The sequence below is a fragment of the Caenorhabditis elegans genome, chromosome II (genome assembly GCF_000002985.6).
Source record: "Caenorhabditis elegans chromosome II".
NCBI lineage: Eukaryota > Metazoa > Nematoda > Chromadorea > Rhabditida > Rhabditidae > Caenorhabditis > Caenorhabditis elegans.
Window position 1 is genome coordinate 13,228,717 of NC_003280.10, and position 19,069 is coordinate 13,247,785.

The following is a 19,069-nucleotide window of genomic DNA, read 5'->3' on the forward strand; positions in this document are numbered from 1 at the left end:
CCTCGTGCCTACCTGCCTACAGGGCTACCTACAAAAAATTTCAAAGAGTTTTCGCTAATGTTTAAAACGATTTTGATAGGTGATTATTCTAGGTGGGCGGCAAGTGCCGTTCGGCAAATTTTTTGTCGACTTGCCTGAAGTTTCGATTCGGGCATTTTGTCGGTTTGCCGGTTTGACGGAAAATTTTAATTCCGGCGATTTGCCGAATTGACGATTTTCCGGAAATTTTTAATTTCGGCAATTTGCCGGTTTGCCGATTTTCCGGAAATTTTTAATTCCGGCAATTTGTCGGTTTGCCGGAAATTTTTAATTCCGGCAATTTTTTGGTTTGCCAATTTGACGGAAATGTTCAATTCCGCCAATTTGCCGATTTGCCGGAAATTTTTAAAATCTTAAAATTTGCCGGTTTGCCGTTTCCCGGAAACTTCGATTTTGGCAATTCGCCAATTTACCAATTTGCCGATTTGCCGGAAAAAATTGCTTGCCGCCCACCCCTGGTTCTACCTACCCATACTAAATTTTCTGTGACGTCCAGTATTAAATTTGCTCCAACATTAACCCGATATTTCGAACTTTTAGTACAAATTTTAAAAATCTTTTCATGGCTTCCTTCGTTTTGATCTGTTCAAAAATTTAGGAAAATGTTAAATATGACGGATAAGACCCTGATATGATCCATTCCTAGAACTTACGAATTTTCGAATGAAATCCAAGTTTTTCCAAGTTTTTTGAGGTTTAATTGAGATAATGGAGTTTTACGGTGATCAGTTTGAAGGTAGCTGAAGTGAACTTGAACTTGTTCGTGATCTGGAACAATATTACATCATTGAATTTCAAAACATTTGCAAAAATTCCGACTTTCAAATTAGTGATCACATACATCTGGAACACAAACCTTGGAAATTGAGAAAATTTGTCCGATCTTTGAATTAACCTTTTTGAACCTTTAATCAACCAAATATAAAAATAAAAACAGAAAAAAAATGACGTAAGACGCGTACAGGTGGGTTATATTTTGAGAACAGAGTTCAGTTGTTTCTCTGATTTTCATGCTCCCTGAGCTCCCTGAGATTTTTTTTTCGGAGCTGAAAATTGTTTCAGCATATGCTACCATCAATGCTCCCCTAATCCTTTCCCTCAAATCTCTAGTCTGATGCTATCTTCTGACTTCTACTTGACTTGAAAACACACACTTCAAATCAAAATGTATTGTAGTTACTATTGAATAAAAGTAATTGGTCAAAAATAGACTTTGAGTAATCCTTTTTGAAGTTAGAAGATGTGATGGAAGATTTTTTGAAATTAAACTGACAGCCCGAAACTGTCAGAAAATGTGTGAACTTGTTGAATTTTTTACAGCGGAGTGTGTGGCAAACTTGCCGAATTTGCCGAGCTTGCCATATTTCGAAAATGCAAACTTGCCGAACACATGAAAAATTTTCAATAGAAATTTTGCCCAAAACTAATGATTTCGACCAGAAGTATGACGGCCACGGCAAATTTGCCAAAATTGCCGGATTTGCCGTGCTCGGCAAATATTAAAACAACTCGATTTGCCGAAATTGCGGAGTTCTGCAAAATTTCCAAATTTGACGTTTGCCAATTTTGCCAAATATCAAAAAAGCCGATTTGCCGAATCTGCAGAAATCGGCAAATTTGCCAAATTTGCCACACACCCCATATACATAGTTGTGAAGTTTTGCCAAGTTTCTCCAGATTTTTTTCTTCCATAATAATTAACAAAAACTTCCACATTTCTTCAATATTCTTTGGTTTCCCACAGTTCTCCTCGGCTCAACCCGACACATTTCTTTTCTGACGCACACCCTCCTCCATAACTTTCGCATATTTTCGCAATTAATTTTCCTTCTGTTTTTCTCATTTTTGTTCATGTTTTCTCGGAGCGACAAAATTGGTTAACAATCCAATCAGTGTCTGCTTCCCGACTTTACTTGGTAATCATAAAAATTCAAAGCACCCCACAATTCTCGTTAACTACACCTCTGTACCTTGTGTTGGAAGCCAATTTTATTAACTTTTCTCACCTCCTAATCGTTATTGCCAAGCCAATAAAAATGGCCAATAAGTTGTTAGCGGGAATTTGTGTAGATCAAAGTAATATCAGATTACGGGTTGGCTTTAAGTTACACTGTAGCATTCAAAAAAAAACCAAGGTAGGTAGGCCTACATCTTGTTTCATGGATTTAGCAGGTTGAATAGGTAGGCGCAGTAGGCATAGGCTTGGAATAGGACGCCTGAAAGCAGGCACTTTCGTGCCTACGAGGGGTGTGCGGCAAAATTCGAAATTTGTCGGGCTTGGTAAATTCGTCAAACGGCAAATACGGTAAATTAGTCGAGCTCGGAAAACGGCAAGTCCCATTTTTTAAAATTTTCCGTGTTTGGCAATTTCGGCAAATTTGCCGAGCTTGGCAAACGGCAAATTCGGCAAATCGCACACCCCTGGTGCCTACATATAAGATTTAATTTCGAAATTTTAGGAGTATATTTGGTAAAATTCGTTTTGACGAGTTTCTCTCTAACTCGCAAAAGTTTGGCACGCCAATTTAAAGACGCACACTATTTTTTTTCTAAGTGGGTCTCGCAACGATCTCTGTAATATTGGTTGATAATATTTAGCCAACTGGCTCCTCCAGTACGTTTTGTGCATTTATCTTATTTCAACTATTATTATTAAATTCCAATTTACACAATTTCAGACTCTAAATATGAACTCTTTCAAAAACAAAAAATAAATGTCACCTGGCTTCGTCTGATTGTCTAGTGACACCTAATGGAAACCAAAAAATTTCCCCCTCTCTATGATTCAACAACGCACTATAGACTCCCTCCATCTTGAAAGTAGTTCTCCTGCCGGAAGTTTGAAATGTTACAGAATCCCATAAAGAGTTCTAGTGTTTCAGTTGAGCCCAGTGCCCTGGTTTCCGGTGTGTGTTTTCGTTTCTTTTTTCAAATTTTTTTCTGTGTTGCACGGAACAAAAAAGTTCCTTATTCAACGTTCCTTGGGGTAACCAAAAGCGAAATACGAAACCAATCAGATTGTGTCCAGGCAAAGTGGTTTTGCACTTTTCCGCCGCCCCATTTAATGCTGGAACGGATTTCAAAAGAGCCTTCGCATTTGAAAGAAAATAAATGGAGACGGTTTTACGATTGAGAAGTAGATTTGGTACGTTATTGGCGTAAATTGAGGGGGAGCGAACAATTATATTATAAAATGAATGGGGAAATAATTTGAGAGCAGTTAAGTTTTTCATGGAGCTCTAAAAATCTATGATTTTCCGACAGTTAAACCAGGGGTGGGCGGCAAACGATTTTTCCGGCCAATCGGCAAACCGGCAAATTCAAGATTTGCTGAATTTGCCAAAAATTTTCGGCAAGTTGTATTTTTAATAGTAAGCGAATTCCATAAAAATATCTAAAGAAACCGAGAAGAAAATGTCAAAAAGTGACAGTTTTAAGTGTTTCCATTTTTAAAAAAACCCCTCTAAACATTTCCGGCAAATCTGGCATCCGGCAAACGGCAAATCGACAAACCGTCAAATTGCCGGACTTGAAAACTTCCGGCAAATCGGCATACTGTAGAGTTGCCACAAATGAAAATTTCCGGCAAATCGGCGAACCGTAGAATTGCCAAAAATGAAAATTTCCGGCAAATCGGCAAATCGTCAAATTGCCGGAATTGAATATTTTCGGCAAATTGGTTCACCGGCAATTTTCCGATTTGCCGAATTTGACGACAAAAAAGATGCCGAAAGGCAATTGCCGCTCACCCTCGAGTGCAACTTCAATAGTAGGCAGGAGCTGCCTGCTTGCCTACCTGCCAACCCGCATGCCTGCCTACTTGCCTACCTATGTGCCTTCCCAGGAGCCTGACCACAATCTCAACAACTTCCTGATCAAAAATCCCTCTTCAACTTCCTAGTTCCCAAATAACTTTATTCGATTATCCGCTAATAACACTGATTTTTGACCCATTTTAATCAGTCCTACAGGCATTACACCTGGTAAACTTCAAAAATATTGCCAAAACTGCCAGACTTTGTGTAAGCATAAATAGAGCAAGAAAGGTGCACCTGACCTCAGACACCTCAATAATTTTTGAGCTCACTAGACTTTCTGAAGCCCTTGTTAGGAAGTTTCAAACCACAAAGTATAAGAATCATTTGAAAGCATGTAATGCTTGCTCTACTAATTCATTCAATGCCATTTCATTCACATCCTCATTTATATTAAACATGCCCCCTACTTCTCCCGTCTCTTTGTCGCTTCACTTGATAAAGTTTGACAGAAAAACGCCACCCACCTCTTCTCTCGCTTAACCTAAACTTTAAGCTTGCTATTTTGAATGTTTTTTTTCTAATGTGAAAGCTGTTTTTTTCGACTTAGACTACTATTTTCGGAGAATTTCCTCGAAAAATTTGAGCTCAAATTACCGGAATTGAAACTTCCGGTAAAATTGTACGCATCCTATGAATGTTCCTACATCTATTTTGAAAAGTAATCAAATTCTATGAAAATATCTAAAGAGAACGGGAAAAAATTCAAAAAGGCACAGTTTTAAGTGTATTCGTCTTATAAAAACCCCTCTAAACATTTCCGGCAAATTGACATCTGGCAAACAATAAACCGACAAATTGTCGGAATTGCAAATTTCTATTTGCCGATTTGCCGAACAGCAAACCCATGTCCCAAATATTCCGCGCAAACTAAGAAGGACAAATTACGGATTTATTGTTATTACCTCACTGCTAACCACCATGTTATTTTTAGGGCAAAATTGAAAATTTTGTCTCAAAATTGGGTCTCGGCACGAAATACATTTTCCAGCTTTTTTCACCGTGACCGCTAGGTTTTTTTTCTTTGCCAAAAACTACTAGAACAACTTAACAGAAAATCATTTTCGCTCCATTTTTCAAAATTTCAAAAATCTAAAGGTCTCCAGGGTCCGCTTTATCATCCTTAAGCAAGTATTCCCCCAGTTTTCAAAAAAATTTTGAAAATGGAACATTCATCGAACCGTTTCCCGTTTTAAATTCACACTTGATCTCACACGGGGAGGGCTTGAGGGGCTTCTCCCTTCATAATTAATTATTGAAAAGTGCACGTAATACGCTAATACGCTAGAAACATGAATTTCCAAGATAATAATAATAGGATATATTTCTCTGGAAAAGTGAAGACTATACTATAAAAGTGACGTTTTTTTATTGTTTCAATTGTGGGTGGATTGCAGATTATAGCCGGTGTTAATCTAATCTCCCAAATAAAATATTCAAATATTGTTCTGAATATATATTCTGGGTCATTAGCGGGCTTTCACTAAATTTGGCTGAATTTCCCAATCCCACCTGCAAAATTTTTCGATTTCAGCTCCTGAAAATCTAAAATCTCAAAGATTATAAATGCCAGATATAATATGGCATTTATTTAGGTCATCTTGATTTTCTGACTCAAATTCAATTTTTAAAATTCAATATTGTATCCAGGAAGAAAATTGTTGTTTTTTGTCACAAGAAAAAAAACTTCCGGAAAATTCAAAATTGCACCAAAACACGTGGTGGCAGGCTGTCCCATTACGGTTTGATTTACAAAAATTACGGGAATTTTTCGCACAAAAATGTGACGTCAGTTGAGAGCTCTACGTCTCCTTTCCCGCATTTTTTGTAGATCTACGTAGATCAAACCTAGCCAAAAATCAACTATAACTATTTGCAAATTTGCGCGTCAAATATGGCGTATTGGCTCTGTATACCGTACCACTATAATGCACCATAATTGACGCGCAGGTTTAAAACTCTACTTTGAGTTAAGGACTTCAGATTTTAAAAATCTGAACTTGATCGTGGTGCCAGGCTGTTCCATTTTGATCTGCAAAAAATGCGCCAATTTTTGGCCAAAAAAATATGACGTCAGCCCGTTCTTAACCATCAGTTGAGAACTCTGCGACTCTTCTCCCGCGTTTTTTGTAGATTTACGTAGATCAAACCGAAATGGGACACTCTGACACCACCTGCATCCATGCAAATGCGCTCTACTGATAATTTGAGTGTAATCAGGTTTGAGCGCTAAGGAAAACAGCTTTGGTTCAAAAAATTTTTGAATTTATTTTGGGACATTTTTAATATGCATCACAAAAATATTGGACGACCCGGCTTTGAGAAAATTATTTTCCAACCCTGAACTCTAAAAACGATCCATTTGCCACGTCATACAAGTTTAGAAACCTGAAGCTCCGCCCAGATTCCCTCCCCACGCCGTCGTCCTCACCACCCCGCCAACGTCATCTAGGCAGTGTGTGTGCCCCCTCTGTTAGACTCCGCCCTCCCCCGTCTCTCTGTGTTTGGGCTCTGAAGCACCATTTGAAGGGTGGTTAAGCACTCCCGTGAGATTTTTTTCAAATTTTATTCTACCTTTTTGAACACTTTTGAAAGTTTTACTTTTTTAAAATGCATTTCAAATTTGAGTGACAGCTCTTAGAGAATTGAATATTTATGAATTTCTTTTTCTTTTCACGTTATATACTTTTTCAATTTCTTTCCCATTTTCCTCCCAGCACCCTTTAATCTTCCAGGTAATACACATACAACTCCAGTTGAAAAAATGAATTTCTCCGGTTTCGAATTTTCCTCGATTGTTGCCTTCTTCCTCCTGATCCTTCAGTTGTCAACAGCCGCAGTACTTCCCGCAGGTGAGTTAGTTGGCTACGTACACCTGCCTTGTGTCTAGGCAGGCATTAGGTAGGCACAAAAGCTTCAAAACTATAAGAGAAATCCGCCAAATCTTGCAAAACATATACTTTATATACTAATCCATTAAGCCCCCGGTCTCGGAATGAATTTGTTTTTCGTTAGATTTAGATTTTCAAATAAAAAAGGACAAAAAAGAAAAAAAGAAAGAATTTCATAAAAAATATCTGTAAAATATTTTTTTTTTTAAGTTTGAAAAAATTAATAAATTCCGAGAAATTTTTGTAAAAAAACAAAATTAGGCTTGTAAAGCGGACGTCTGGGGATTTTCCCGAATTCAGGGCGATCCAGTGTCTGGGTTTTTGAACTTTGTGTTTTTTGGATATACGAAAAAATTTCGGCCACTCTTATTTAAAATAAATAGGATTTCTAATAATTTTTTCATTGATTTTTTATTAGTAAGTTGTTTTTCTTTAAATATATATTTATTCATTAAAAAAAACCTATTTGAAACAGTAAAAACACGAAGAAAAAAAAGAAAAGAAAAATCGATGACAACTCCGCAACTACACAAATTTTTAATTACAGTAATCTTCAAAGGCGCACACCCTTTTTTCGAAGCCTGTTAGCGTAAAAATCGATATTTTTTGTAATTTTTTGTACTTCCAACAGTAAAATTAATTTTAGAAACTTTAAAGATTAATTTTTATAAATTTTAAAAACACATTTACATCTAGAAAAGTCCTGAAAAAGAAGCAGCTGCACAAAAAAAACGTAAACCATGGCAACAGAAACCTCCCTAAATTTGATGAATGAGTGTGGATCCGAAAGTATTTTATTCGAAAATAAATATTTTCCATTTTTTGCACGTCACTTACACATGTTTTTATGCGGAGTGCAAGCAGATTTGCAACAAAAAAATTCCAATAAAATATAATGTGTCTGCTCAATCGGGGATCCTGCTCACGGATTTCTGGCTTCCCTCATAAATTGAGATGGAAGAATTTGCCGAACTAGGCAATTTTAGCTCGGTCATATTTGGGGTAGATTTACGGCGCGTTGCGTATCGCGTCGCGGCTCTTTTTTCTCGATTTCAGTTGTAAAACGAAATGCATTTGTCCGTGTGGAGTACACGACTTTCCCACGCGGGCAATTGTCAATGGAGCGCGAAAAATTCAATGAGAAAGGCCAGAATCCCGTGCCTGCTAAATTTTTAAAAAAGATATCTGGAAAAAAAAAGGTTTTTTGCATTAAATATTCTGAGCTAAAAGTCAAAAATGGAAGGAAAAAGTCATCGACGCGGCGCATACACATACAATTTTTAATTAAAACTTCGCCGCCGGCGCATCAAAATAACCACTTCATCTCACCTCGGACCTATAGGCATCATCCATCAAAACCCCACCACCACTTTCATGAAGATGACGGCGAAAATGATGACGTCTTACTTAAATATATACATTTTCAGATTATGCCTATGGAGTAGCCGATGAAATGTCAGCACTTCCTGATTCCGGATCCCTGTTTGCCGAACAACGACCATCCAAGAGAGCACAGACATTTGTTAGATTTGGAAAGAGAGCGCAGACATTCGTAAGATTCGGCAAGAGAGGTCAAACCTTTGTACGATTCGGACGAAGTGCTCCGTTCGAGCAATAAATGTGCTCGTTTTTGTGTCCGAGAGAGTGGCGGGTCGACTTCATCAGATGGCCTAAAATTCCTAGTATTTCCTAATAATCCCTTGAGCCCCCTAAACGTGTTAATTTTCATAACACTTTCTCAGCCCAAAAATTCCAGTATTTTGTCTTATGTCCCGTTTTTTTTTTCACTCTTAAATCGACACCGATGAGATATGTTGAATATGTACGTTTTTTCATTCTTCTCTTCTCCCTGTGTGTACCAGTGTACCCTCAATAAATTTCGAGACCGTTGTTTTCAATTTTAGCTTGTTTCTGATTGATGATTTGATTCTGAACTCCATGAACGAATTGATTAATTTTATTTTTTTATTGAGTTTTTTCTATGAAAGACCTAGCGCCTGTGGAAACTTAAACGGGGGAAAAAACAGAAAACAGGTTGGAGGGGAACAAGCAAAAAAAGTAAAGATTAACAGCGAAGACCCTGGGCAACACCCATGAAGACGCCGAATGATCCGCCGGATTGTGCCACAGTTTTGCCGGTTTGTAGGAGAAGATCCTTGCCTCGCATGCCAGCTCTGAAGCCCATGAATCCGCCGAGAAGAATGCCTGTTGCTCCGCCAATCATTGCTCCCATCATTAATCCCATTCGAATCTGGAAATTTTGAAAATAAATTAGATTTCTGCAAATTTTATCTGACATTTCTAATAAATTTATTTTCTTTCTGCAAATGTCAGTATGATTTATAATTTCAAATCTGAAAAATATTTTTAAAAAAACCAGACCTTTGTAAAACACGACGGTTGGCTTCCTTGTGGGTGTGCTGCATATCCTGAAGGAACTGGCATTCTGGAATTTAAATAAGAAATTAAATTTGATTAATTATTGAGCAGAACAACAAATAGAGAAGAAAACAACCAAAAAATGATGTAAAAATAAAATAAATAACACGGAAACCGCGCAAAGGCACTGAAAACGCGCCAGCAATTTCTGTTGGCGCGTAATTTGATTTGTAAATTTTATTGTTGGAAAGTTGAAGAATTCTTAAGAATTAATTCGAATTCAGAGCTACGAATCATAAAATCTCAAATAAATTAGAGAAAAATGGAATAATAAGTTAATATTGGATTATCGGCAGCGATTTAAAACAGTTAAAATTCAAATTGTTCAGCGAATTCTTGGTTATTTCATATTTGAAATTGATTCCAGAAAAAATTGCTCTGGAGAGCTCTCTATCCGTTGAAATGAGAGTTATTTTCCACTTTGTGAAAGAAATCGTTTTTTTCAAGCCAATTAATAACCTCTTATACGCACAGGAGCAAAACTTTTCAGCTACAGTACCCGGGAGTACTGTAAATATCGATTTTTAAGAGTTTCTAGAAATTTGTCGATGTTTTACGTGTTATTGATACATTTAAATATTTCACATTTAAAATTACAAAAAAAATAGTGCCTGAAAATTGCAGTTTGCCGAAAAAACATTTTTTTAACGGCACTTTTTCGGCAAACTTCTACTTCCAGGCACTATTTGAGAGCTTTTATACGTTTTTCATCAGAAATACATGTTATTTTCAGATAGAACAACCAGTTTTCTACATTTCTATATAAATTCTAGACCAAAAAAGTTGGATTATCGGGTTGAAATAACCCAAATTTCTAGCTTTGCCGAAAAATGCCGCACAGTTTTGGTATGGTAGCTGAAAAGTTTCTCTCGTGCCAGGATCCACGAATTTCTGGCTTCCCTCGTAAATTTAAATGGAAGAGTTTAGGCCGAACTAGGCCATTTTGGCTCGGCCATATCTGGGGTAGATTTAAAGCGCGTCGCGGCTCGATTTTAGTTGTAAAACTAAATGTGTTTGTCCGTATGGAGTACACGACTTTCCATGTCCGGCCGGTGATTGCCAATGGAGCGCGAAAAATTCAATGAGGATGGCCAGAACCCCGTGCCCACGTAGTGTCAGAGTGCCTCATTTCGGCTTGATTTACGTAGATCTACAAAAAATGCGGAAGAAGAAACGCAGACTTTTCAACTGATTTCGTATGGTAAAGAACGTGCTGACGTCACATATTTTTGGACAAACGAAAATTTTTTTTGTAGATCAAAGCGTAATGGGTCAGCCTGACACCGCGTGCGTGCCAGGACCTGAAATTGTTTTTTTTTTACCGAAATGTCTTCAATTGATTTTTCAACACACACCACATGGGTTGCACTTTATTATTTCTTCTACACAGTAATTTATCCCCAAAAATTGTTCCATCCATCGGACATTCTGCCGAAAATCGTTTTTCGAGGAGTCGTGGTACGTCTAGGAGTTGTTGTAGTTGTTCTTCTAGTAGTCGGAGTGCTAGTTCGAACTGCTCGAATTGGAGCTGAGGAGCTGGTGGAGCTGGTGGTGCTTGTAGATGTTGTGGAAGTTGTTGTAGAAGGGGTTGAAGTCGAAGTTGATGTGGATGTACTTGTAGTCGGTGTAGAAGCTTCTGTACTAGTAGTTGAAGAAGTTGTTGTCGATGTCTGAAATACCAAGTTTTCAACTAAAACTTCATAGTTCAAGTACCTCCTCCTTCTCCTCCTCATCCACTTCATCTTCATCGTCCTCATCATAATCATCACACCCACAATCTTCTTCACACAAACCCTCTCCACACTCATCAACTGCTCCGGAGGAGGAGGCCGGAGCCACTGTAGCAACAGTCGGAGCTCTTGTTGTCGGGACCACAAACTCTCCGCCGCCGGCTTTCGGCGGAGCATACGTCTCGTTGGCGCCGACGGCGGTGGCTTGAGACCAATATTTGTAGAACTGACACGGATCTTTTCCAGGTGTTCGTTTCACGCGGAAGTAGCCTGCTTCACCCCAGGATGCTCCCCAGCTGGAATTTGGGATTCGACTTAAGGAAAGGGCAAAATAAGGTTTACCTGTTCCGAATAATCCAATAATCATCGGTGAAACCGACAATGACAACGGCATGGTTTATGATGGTTCCACAGTCTCCATCGTAGACCCCTGAAATTTATGAACTTTTTCCGGCAAACCGGCATATTTCCGGCAAATCGCCAAATCGCCAAACTGCCGGAATTGAACCTTCCTGCATATTTCCGGAAAATTGGCAAATTACCAATTTGCCGAACTCGCCGGAAAATCAAATCAGGGCTGCGCGGCAAATCGGCAAATTACCGGAATTGAAATTTCCGGCAAAACGGCAAATTGCCGGAATTGAAAATTCCGGCAAATCGGCAAATTTCCGGATATTTCAATTCCGACAATTTTCTGATTTTCCGGAAGTTTTTATTTTCCGAATTCTGCCTATTTGCCGGAAGTTTTCAATTCCCGCGATTTGCCGATTTGCCGGAAGATTTCAATTCTGGCAATTTTCCGGAATTTGCCAATTTGCCGAAATTTTTAAATTCCGGCAATTTTCCGCAATTTGCCGATTTGCCGGAAATTTTCATTTTAGGTAATTTGCCGATTTTCCGGAAGTTCCAATTCTCGCAATTTGCCAATTTTCCGGAAATTTCAATTCCGGTAATTTTCCGATTTTCCGGAAGTTCCAATTCAGGCAATTTGCCGATTTGCCGGAAATTTCAATTCCGCCAATTTGCATTTAATCACCAATTTAAAAAGTTTGTTACCTTCAGAGTATTTATAGATATCCGGCCCGGCAGCCATTCCCACTGCAATCGGCCCCTTTCGGACTTTATCCTCAATATTTTGCTCCATAGTGATTAACTGAGCCGCTGTGAAGTTTCCTGATATGTAGCCATCGTCGAAAAGAAGAATCGTTGGAACAACTGGTGGGAAGAATGAAGAGTCGCAGGAAGTATCCTGAAACACGTGGTGTCAGAGTGTCCCATATCGGTGTGATCTACGAGAATTGCGGGAAAAGAGACGCATGGTTAAGAATTTGCTGACGTCACACTTTTCTGGGGAAAAACCCCGCATTTCTTGTAGGTCAAACCAGGTTCCGGTAAGTGTTTTCACTCGAAGTTACCTCCAAATCAAAAGGGATCAGACTAGCATCTCTAGCTGCCGAAACTTCCAAGTAGCTCCCGGCAATTTGAAAATATCCACCTTTACACCCGACATTTGCCAATCCATATGTTGAATCTACTTTCGTATCACAGGTCAGAAGTTGTTGAACTGACAGGCTAGACGTGTTGTACCCCTGGATTGCAAAGAACGACTCAATCATTGAAATCATGGAGAACGCCCAACATCCTCCACAAGTCGATTGATCAAGGATCGGCTTGAGAAAAGGCCGCCAGTCTACGGTTGGTTCGGTGTCTCGCTTCTTTCTGGAAGAGATGGTGGCAGGGATTACTGTAGCAGTTGGCGTGAGTGCATCAAGATTCAGGGTTAATGGTGCAACTTCTCCATCGAGCTGGAAATTAAATTTTTAATACAGTTTTATTTCCGGCAAATTGGCAAGTTGCCAAAAATCTAAATTTCCGGAAAATCGGCAAATTGTCGGAATTCGAAAATTCCGGCAAATCGGCAATTTGCCAGAAATTAAAATTTCCGGGAAATCGGCAATTTGCCAAAAATAAAAATTTCCGGCAAATCGGCAAACCGGCAAGTTGCCGGAATCGAAAATTACGGAGGCAACGAGACAAGGTACTGAAGTCTCTGGATTTTTTTAAAGTTACTTTAAATCTGAAAAAAATCTAAACAGTGCCAAAAAAGCCGATTCTAAACATGCAATCTACTCGGGCTTGCCCGACCTAGCACAAATAAATAACAATTTGTATTAACATGTGGTGTCAGAGTGTCTCACTTCAGTTTGGTCTACGTAGATCTACAAAAAATGCGGGAGAAGAAACGCAGAGTTTTCAACTGATTTCGCGTGGTTAAGAACGTGCTGACGTCACCTATTTTTGGGCAAAAAATTCCCGCATTTTTTGTAGATCAAACCGTAATGGGACAGTCTGGCACCACGTGTATTAAATATTCTAGCAGAAATGTTGGTGTTCAGTTTGATATCTTACCGCCACAGAGAACTGATTCGTCGACATTTTATAGCTGGACATTCCCAATTCATACATGATGTTGTGCTCATCGACCTCCTTTTTCACTTTTGAATACACATTGAATCTTTTCAATCCTTCTTTTGCCGTTGAATTAAAATCTGAAATTCTAAGATTTCAAGCACCACTTCCGGTGTTTTTTCAGTTCTTACTAATTACATCCATGAGTGACTTGAACGCTCCGTCATTGTTCATTGCTTCGTTGAACTTTTCAAGTGGAGATAGCTGAAAATACAGATTTATATGAAAGCTTTTATGTGTTTGAATCGGGCGGTGAGCGGCGATCGCAGTTTGGCAACTTTTTTTGTCGGCAAATCGTTAAATTGCCGGTTTGCCGAAAGTTTTCCATTCCGGCAAGTTGCCTGAAATTTCGAATTCCAGCAAGTTGCCGGAAACTTTCAATTTCATCAATTTGCCGGTTTGCCGATTTGGCGGAAATTTTCAATTCCGGCAAGTAGCCGGAAACTTTCAATTTCATCAATTTGCCGGTTTGCCGATTTGGCGGAAAGTTTCAATTCCGGCAAGTTGCCTAAAATTTTCAACTCCGGCAATTTGCCAGAAATTTCAGTTTCGGCAATTTGCCGGTTTGCTGATTTGCCGATTTTCCGAATTGCCGGAAAAATCGTTTGACGCCCACCCCTGATTTGATATTTGATTATTTACATATGGAGTTGTGGTAGGGACTGGGGTTGTGGTAATTGTAGTGGTAGTTGGAGTAGTTGTCTGGGTTGAAGTTGGGGTAGTTGTTGGAATAGTAGTTTGAATCTGAGCGCAACAGGATTTCGGGCAATATTCTCCAATTTTCATAGTCAAGTGAGCTGTAGGGTCCAGCTTGATAACATCACTTTTGGCAATCAAAATTGGAAATTGACATTTATAATCCAAATTGCTGAATCTCAGCACTGATACCGACATCAAATCACTACAGTATTTTCCATCACTCCGACAAGTTGAGCCTTGAACTACTGTAGACTGAAAAACACACACAAAGAGCCAAATTAGGTGAGGAGCCCGCATCGGGAGGGGATTTCAAAGTGAACATTGACACTTTTCAATTTGGCGACGCGACTACACTTACAGGTGTGCAAACGAAAAAAAAATGGCGAAAGGCGAAAAGTTGCACACTTTCAGGATTGAGCACGAGGGGAGATCAACGGCTCAAAGGTTGTAGGGAAAAGTGATTGGGATTTAAATTGGGCAATAAACTTAGAATTTCATCAAAATAAAAAAATTCCAAAAAGTTTTAGATTTTTCATAATTTCCGTTCAAAGATTTGGCAAATTGCCAAAATTTCGAAAAAATATGAGCTTTTCAGGACATCAAAATTCAATACCAATGATTAAAACAAGATTGAAGTATAAAAACTGTGGGAAATTTTTTTTGGTCGACTTCCAAAATTATTCCTCAGCTCCAGCCAAAATTTGAAAAGTATTATTATACATAATTTTCGGTCATTTTGGCAAGATAGGAATACTTTTTAACATTTTTCCCACTGGCGCTGCTCAACCTTTGAGAATATTCAAACATCTAATAAAAAATCCCAAAACTTAAAAATTCGATTTTGGACTTATCTATTCTCTCTTTTTTATAACATGTATTTCAGTTGATAGAGGACTCAAAATTATAATGCTCGTAATTATTTATAAGTGTGTGTTGTCTCAGAATCAATTCTAAAAAACAGATTTTTTTTGAAAGTTTAAGTAATATCCGCGGAGAAAATTCAATTTTGGGCATTTCTATTATCTTTTTTTTTAAACATGTATTTCAGTGAATAGAAGACTCAAAATTATAATGCTCGTAATTATTTATAAGTGTGTGTTGTCTCAGAATCAATTCTAAAAAACAGATTTTTTTCGAAAGTTTAAGTAATTTCTGCGGAAAAAATTCAATTTTGGACATTTCTATTATCTTTTTTTGAAAACATGTATTTCAGTGAATAGAAGACTCAAAATTATAATGCTCGTAATTATTTATAAGTGTGTGTTGTCTCAGAATCAATTCTAAAAAACAGATTTTTTTTGAAAGTTTAAGTAATATCCGCGGAGAAAATTCAATTTTGGGCATTTCTATTATCTTTTTTTTTAAACATGTATTTCAGTGAATAGAAGACTCAAAATTATAATGCTCGTAATTATTTATAAGTGTGTGTTGTCTGAGAATCAATTCTAAAAAACAGATTTTTTTCGAAAGTTTAAGTAATTTCTGCGGAAAAAATTCAATTTTGGACATTTCTATTATCTTTTTTTGAAAACATGTATTTCAGTGAATAGAAGACTCAAAATTATAATGCTCGTAATTATTTATAAGTGTGTGTTGTCTCAGAATCAATTCTAAAAAACAGATTTTTTTTGAAAGTTTAAGTAATATCCGCGGAGAAAATTCAATTTTGGGCATTTCTATTATCTTTTTTTTTTAACATGTATTTCAGTGAATAGAAGACTCAAAATTATAATGCTCGTAAATATTTATAATTGTTTTTTGTCTCAGAATCAATTGTTGTCGATTCTGCCCCTTACGGAGCTATCCCGACAACCTTACAGTACTATAATATTGGTTTCCCATTGAATAGCCCACTATTCTTAACCAATATCCGTACTGTTATGTCATCCAATTATTATCTCTGTATTACATTTTATTTCGTTCAAATCCATCCATTATTCACCGAGATATAAACTTATCTACAAATATTCATATTCAAATCTCGCGCCACTATCTAATAGTAGAGCGATCGCGGCGAGACCCACGCGTCTCTAACTTCTTGGCATCGTGCCAAGTGCAACGACCCCGCGCGATGACGTCGAATATGTTTGTCAGTTGAAGACAATTATGACGTAGTTGTCAACCAATTCCGGTGAAATTCACACGTTTCATTTTCCCAACGTGTTGATATTTATTAAGTTCGTTAGATATAATTCCTAAATAACCGTTTTGTACCATCCTTAGTCTAAATGACACCTTATACCATCATATTCGTCTGCAGAGGGTTTAACACCATCTATTGAGAACCTTTAATACCATCCTTTATTGTTCTTGAATGTATTTCCCTCTTTTTACTTGAAATGCCTCAAAATCGATTATCTGCTCAAAAATGTGTAGATTTATTATCTTTCTCATCAATTCTCACGAAAATTTCATGAAAATCATGCAAAATTCCCATGAAAATCCACTGAACCCCGATTAAATTCGTTGTATTCGCGTGACTACGGTAGACGATTCTGTGCATTCTGACATGCGGTGTATGCGTACATTTCGCCCCGCCCACAAATTTCAAACGAAAATCATTCATTTTTTAGGCCCACTGCGGCCATTTATCGTCAGAACTAGCTATTCCAGCACGGATTTCGAGTCAAAATGCCAAAAAGTGAGTTTTACGTGATTAATTCATAAAATTTATGCAGAAAATTCGAAAAAATATCGAAAAAATCGACAAAAATCTCGATTTTACCTAAAATTTTGGGATTTTCGTTATAATTCCGGAATTTTCTAAATTCTTGGATTATTTCGATTATCTCTAAGCGAGAATACGCGTGGCCCTGTAATCTAAGATCAAATTACTTGAAATTCTCCCGAAATTTTGGAAAAATCCGAGAAAACGAATTTCGAAACATTTCGAAACTTTTCGAAAATCTGCAAATAATCTCAAAAGTCAATTTCATTAAGATTTCAACAATACTTAACTATCTAATCGCCCTCAACATCAGTATTAATTAATATTTGATTCCAGAACAACGAGAAAAGGCCGGAAATCATACCATCAACATGGATCCTCGTGCCAAACCGACTCAAGAATCTGGAAATCAATATTACCAACAAAAGGAGGATGAAAATCATCATATCTTCGCAGAAGTACCCACGAAAGGAATTTCCTGTGAAAATACCATCCCCGAGGCGATCTTAGACGAAGAAAAAGAGACGAGAGAAGGTATGGTCTAAATTATTATATAAAAATCGTTATTATTGATTTTTTAGACCCCCAATTCATCAGCGAGATGATAGAGCAACGCGGAACTACGAATACCAACGCAGCAAGCGAAACGGCTCGTCACTACGAGATGGCGACCATATCGATCGAGAAAGAAACCGACCAGCCGGCAGAAATCTCCGAGCCGCTGCAAAAACCCGCTGAACTCTTTCCAAAACCTCCGCCGGTATGCCTTTAGTCTCCAAAATTGTTGAAATACTCATTAATTAAAAAATTTTACCAAAATTCTCTCGAATTATTCATCAAATTCCCTCACTGGTTTGACATCAATCAAAATCTATCGATTATTTTAATATTCCAAATCAAATATTATTTGCTAAATCTATGAATTATTCCAGATGAGCATCCATTCCGATAACTCCTCACCGCTAAAGGTAGACGACAAACTCTCCGACAACTCCGAAGACCACAATTCCATCTTCGAGTGTACTCCAGAGAAACTACTACCCACTGATCATCCGAAAACGGACAAAGTACCATCAAAGGTCGTCGAAACCTCCATCAAAACCATCGGGAAGGCAAAAGCTCCACCATTCGAAGATAGATGGGCAATTATTACCAACAAACTGGAAGAGAGAAATAAAGGTAAATATTTATTAACGAGATCTTAATAATAAAAAAGCAATCAAAAAATCAATTGCAGATGTGGAGAAGCTTACCACCAAACTCAACCGCGTCGAACAAGCCCATCAAAATACCTACGAGTTGATTACCAAAATCGATAAGACTGTCATCGACAACATCAGATGTACGAAGGACGTCGCCAAAATTGTCAAACAGTTGGTCGAGAATATTAATAGTACCCACGCTGTCAATAAGGAAATTCAAAACGACAAGAATTCCACCTTGGCAGAAGCTAAACGTACTATCACCCTCGCCAACAGTACAATCAACTCGAACAAGGATTGGAATAATAATACCCAAGAAGCCATCAATCGCCATGTGTGTCACCTCTCCACCATTTTACCACGAATGGAAGCTGCTCTGCACCAACCATCGGGATATTATGTGCAATACCAACAAGAGAACCCAGTGACCAAACAAGGAAATGTGGCTCCAAAATGGAACGAATACAATCCACCAAAAGACGCAATTGAGAATACCAACAAGGGAGTCGAGGTAAATTAGCAAAAATCAATAATTCAATAATATTTCATTAATATTCAGAATACCTGCGCATTCTGCGGTTTGAAGAACCATACCAGCGAGCAGTGTAGAAGAGTATCAACATGGTTCGATCGACGAGAAAAACTCACCGAGCAAAAGAAATGCCACCAATGTTTGGAGGTATACGAAACCGTAGAATTTTGCGGAACTCGAGATAACCACACCAACTGTCCAATGGAGAATACTTTCTGCAAGTACTGCAAGACGCTAAAAGGGAATCAACCCGGATGGAAAGAAGCAGCGGCACACCATCCAGCCGTCTGCGAGCATGCTCCAAAAGAGCACAATACCCACGAACCTCCGGTGAGTAATGAATATTATGAGAAATTATTGAAAACAAAACTGAAATTCCAGATGAAAAAAGGAAGAATCATGTCGAAGAGAACCACTTCCAACAGAGGAGGACGTCAAACATAAATACCTCCTACCATCAGTTCCAATACCATCTCTTCGTACCATCACTCCTATTACCATCGCTATTACCATCGCTAATTACCTTGATATACCCTCAGTTGATTGCATTTTTTAAATAAAAAATTGCTTGTTGAATAACTATTG

General features: G+C 38.0%; 4 protein-coding genes and 2 non-coding genes across 6 annotated transcripts; 2 read left to right on the top strand and 4 right to left on the bottom strand.

The window, feature by feature from the left end:
* The first annotated feature begins 6,589 nt into the window (after positions 1 to 6,589).
* flp-16 (GQTFVRF-amide) lies at positions 6,590 to 8,701 on the top strand. Its single transcript, NM_001393218.1, has 2 exons — positions 6,590 to 6,706; positions 8,173 to 8,701. The coding sequence occupies exons 1-2, from the start codon at positions 6,619 to 6,621 to the stop codon at positions 8,361 to 8,363; spliced, it is 279 nt and encodes a 92-aa protein (NP_001379402.1). The 5' UTR covers positions 6,590 to 6,618; the 3' UTR covers positions 8,364 to 8,701.
* On the bottom strand, positions 8,688 to 9,191 carry romo-1 (Reactive oxygen species modulator 1). Its single transcript, NM_064403.6, has 2 exons — positions 9,128 to 9,191; positions 8,688 to 8,996 (listed from the first exon to the last, which is right to left on the bottom strand). The coding sequence occupies exons 1-2, from the start codon at positions 9,188 to 9,190 to the stop codon at positions 8,811 to 8,813; spliced, it is 249 nt and encodes an 82-aa protein (NP_496804.2). The 5' UTR covers position 9,191; the 3' UTR covers positions 8,688 to 8,810.
* A 1,359-nt stretch (positions 9,192 to 10,550) lies between these two features.
* On the bottom strand, positions 10,551 to 14,405 carry F15D4.4 (Peptidase C1A papain C-terminal domain-containing protein). Its single transcript, NM_064404.9, has 8 exons — positions 14,026 to 14,405; positions 13,515 to 13,587; positions 13,324 to 13,463; positions 12,330 to 12,719; positions 11,971 to 12,163; positions 11,257 to 11,344; positions 10,898 to 11,210; positions 10,551 to 10,854 (listed from the first exon to the last, which is right to left on the bottom strand). The coding sequence occupies exons 1-8, from the start codon at positions 14,377 to 14,379 to the stop codon at positions 10,579 to 10,581; spliced, it is 1,827 nt and encodes a 608-aa protein (NP_496805.3). The 5' UTR covers positions 14,380 to 14,405; the 3' UTR covers positions 10,551 to 10,578.
* A 2,254-nt stretch (positions 14,406 to 16,659) lies between these two features.
* Positions 16,660 to 19,058, top strand: F15D4.5 (CCHC-type domain-containing protein). The gene is made up of 7 exons (NM_064405.4): positions 16,660 to 16,723; positions 17,087 to 17,284; positions 17,332 to 17,510; positions 17,683 to 17,929; positions 17,988 to 18,463; positions 18,512 to 18,814; positions 18,866 to 19,058. The coding sequence occupies exons 1-7, from the start codon at positions 16,714 to 16,716 to the stop codon at positions 18,926 to 18,928; spliced, it is 1,476 nt and encodes a 491-aa protein (NP_496806.2). The 5' UTR covers positions 16,660 to 16,713; the 3' UTR covers positions 18,929 to 19,058.
* On the bottom strand, positions 18,057 to 18,077 carry 21ur-10687. Its single transcript, NR_051827.1, has one exon.
* On the bottom strand, positions 18,578 to 18,598 carry 21ur-10492. Its single transcript, NR_051828.1, has one exon.
* Positions 19,059 to 19,069: the final 11 nt, after the last annotated feature.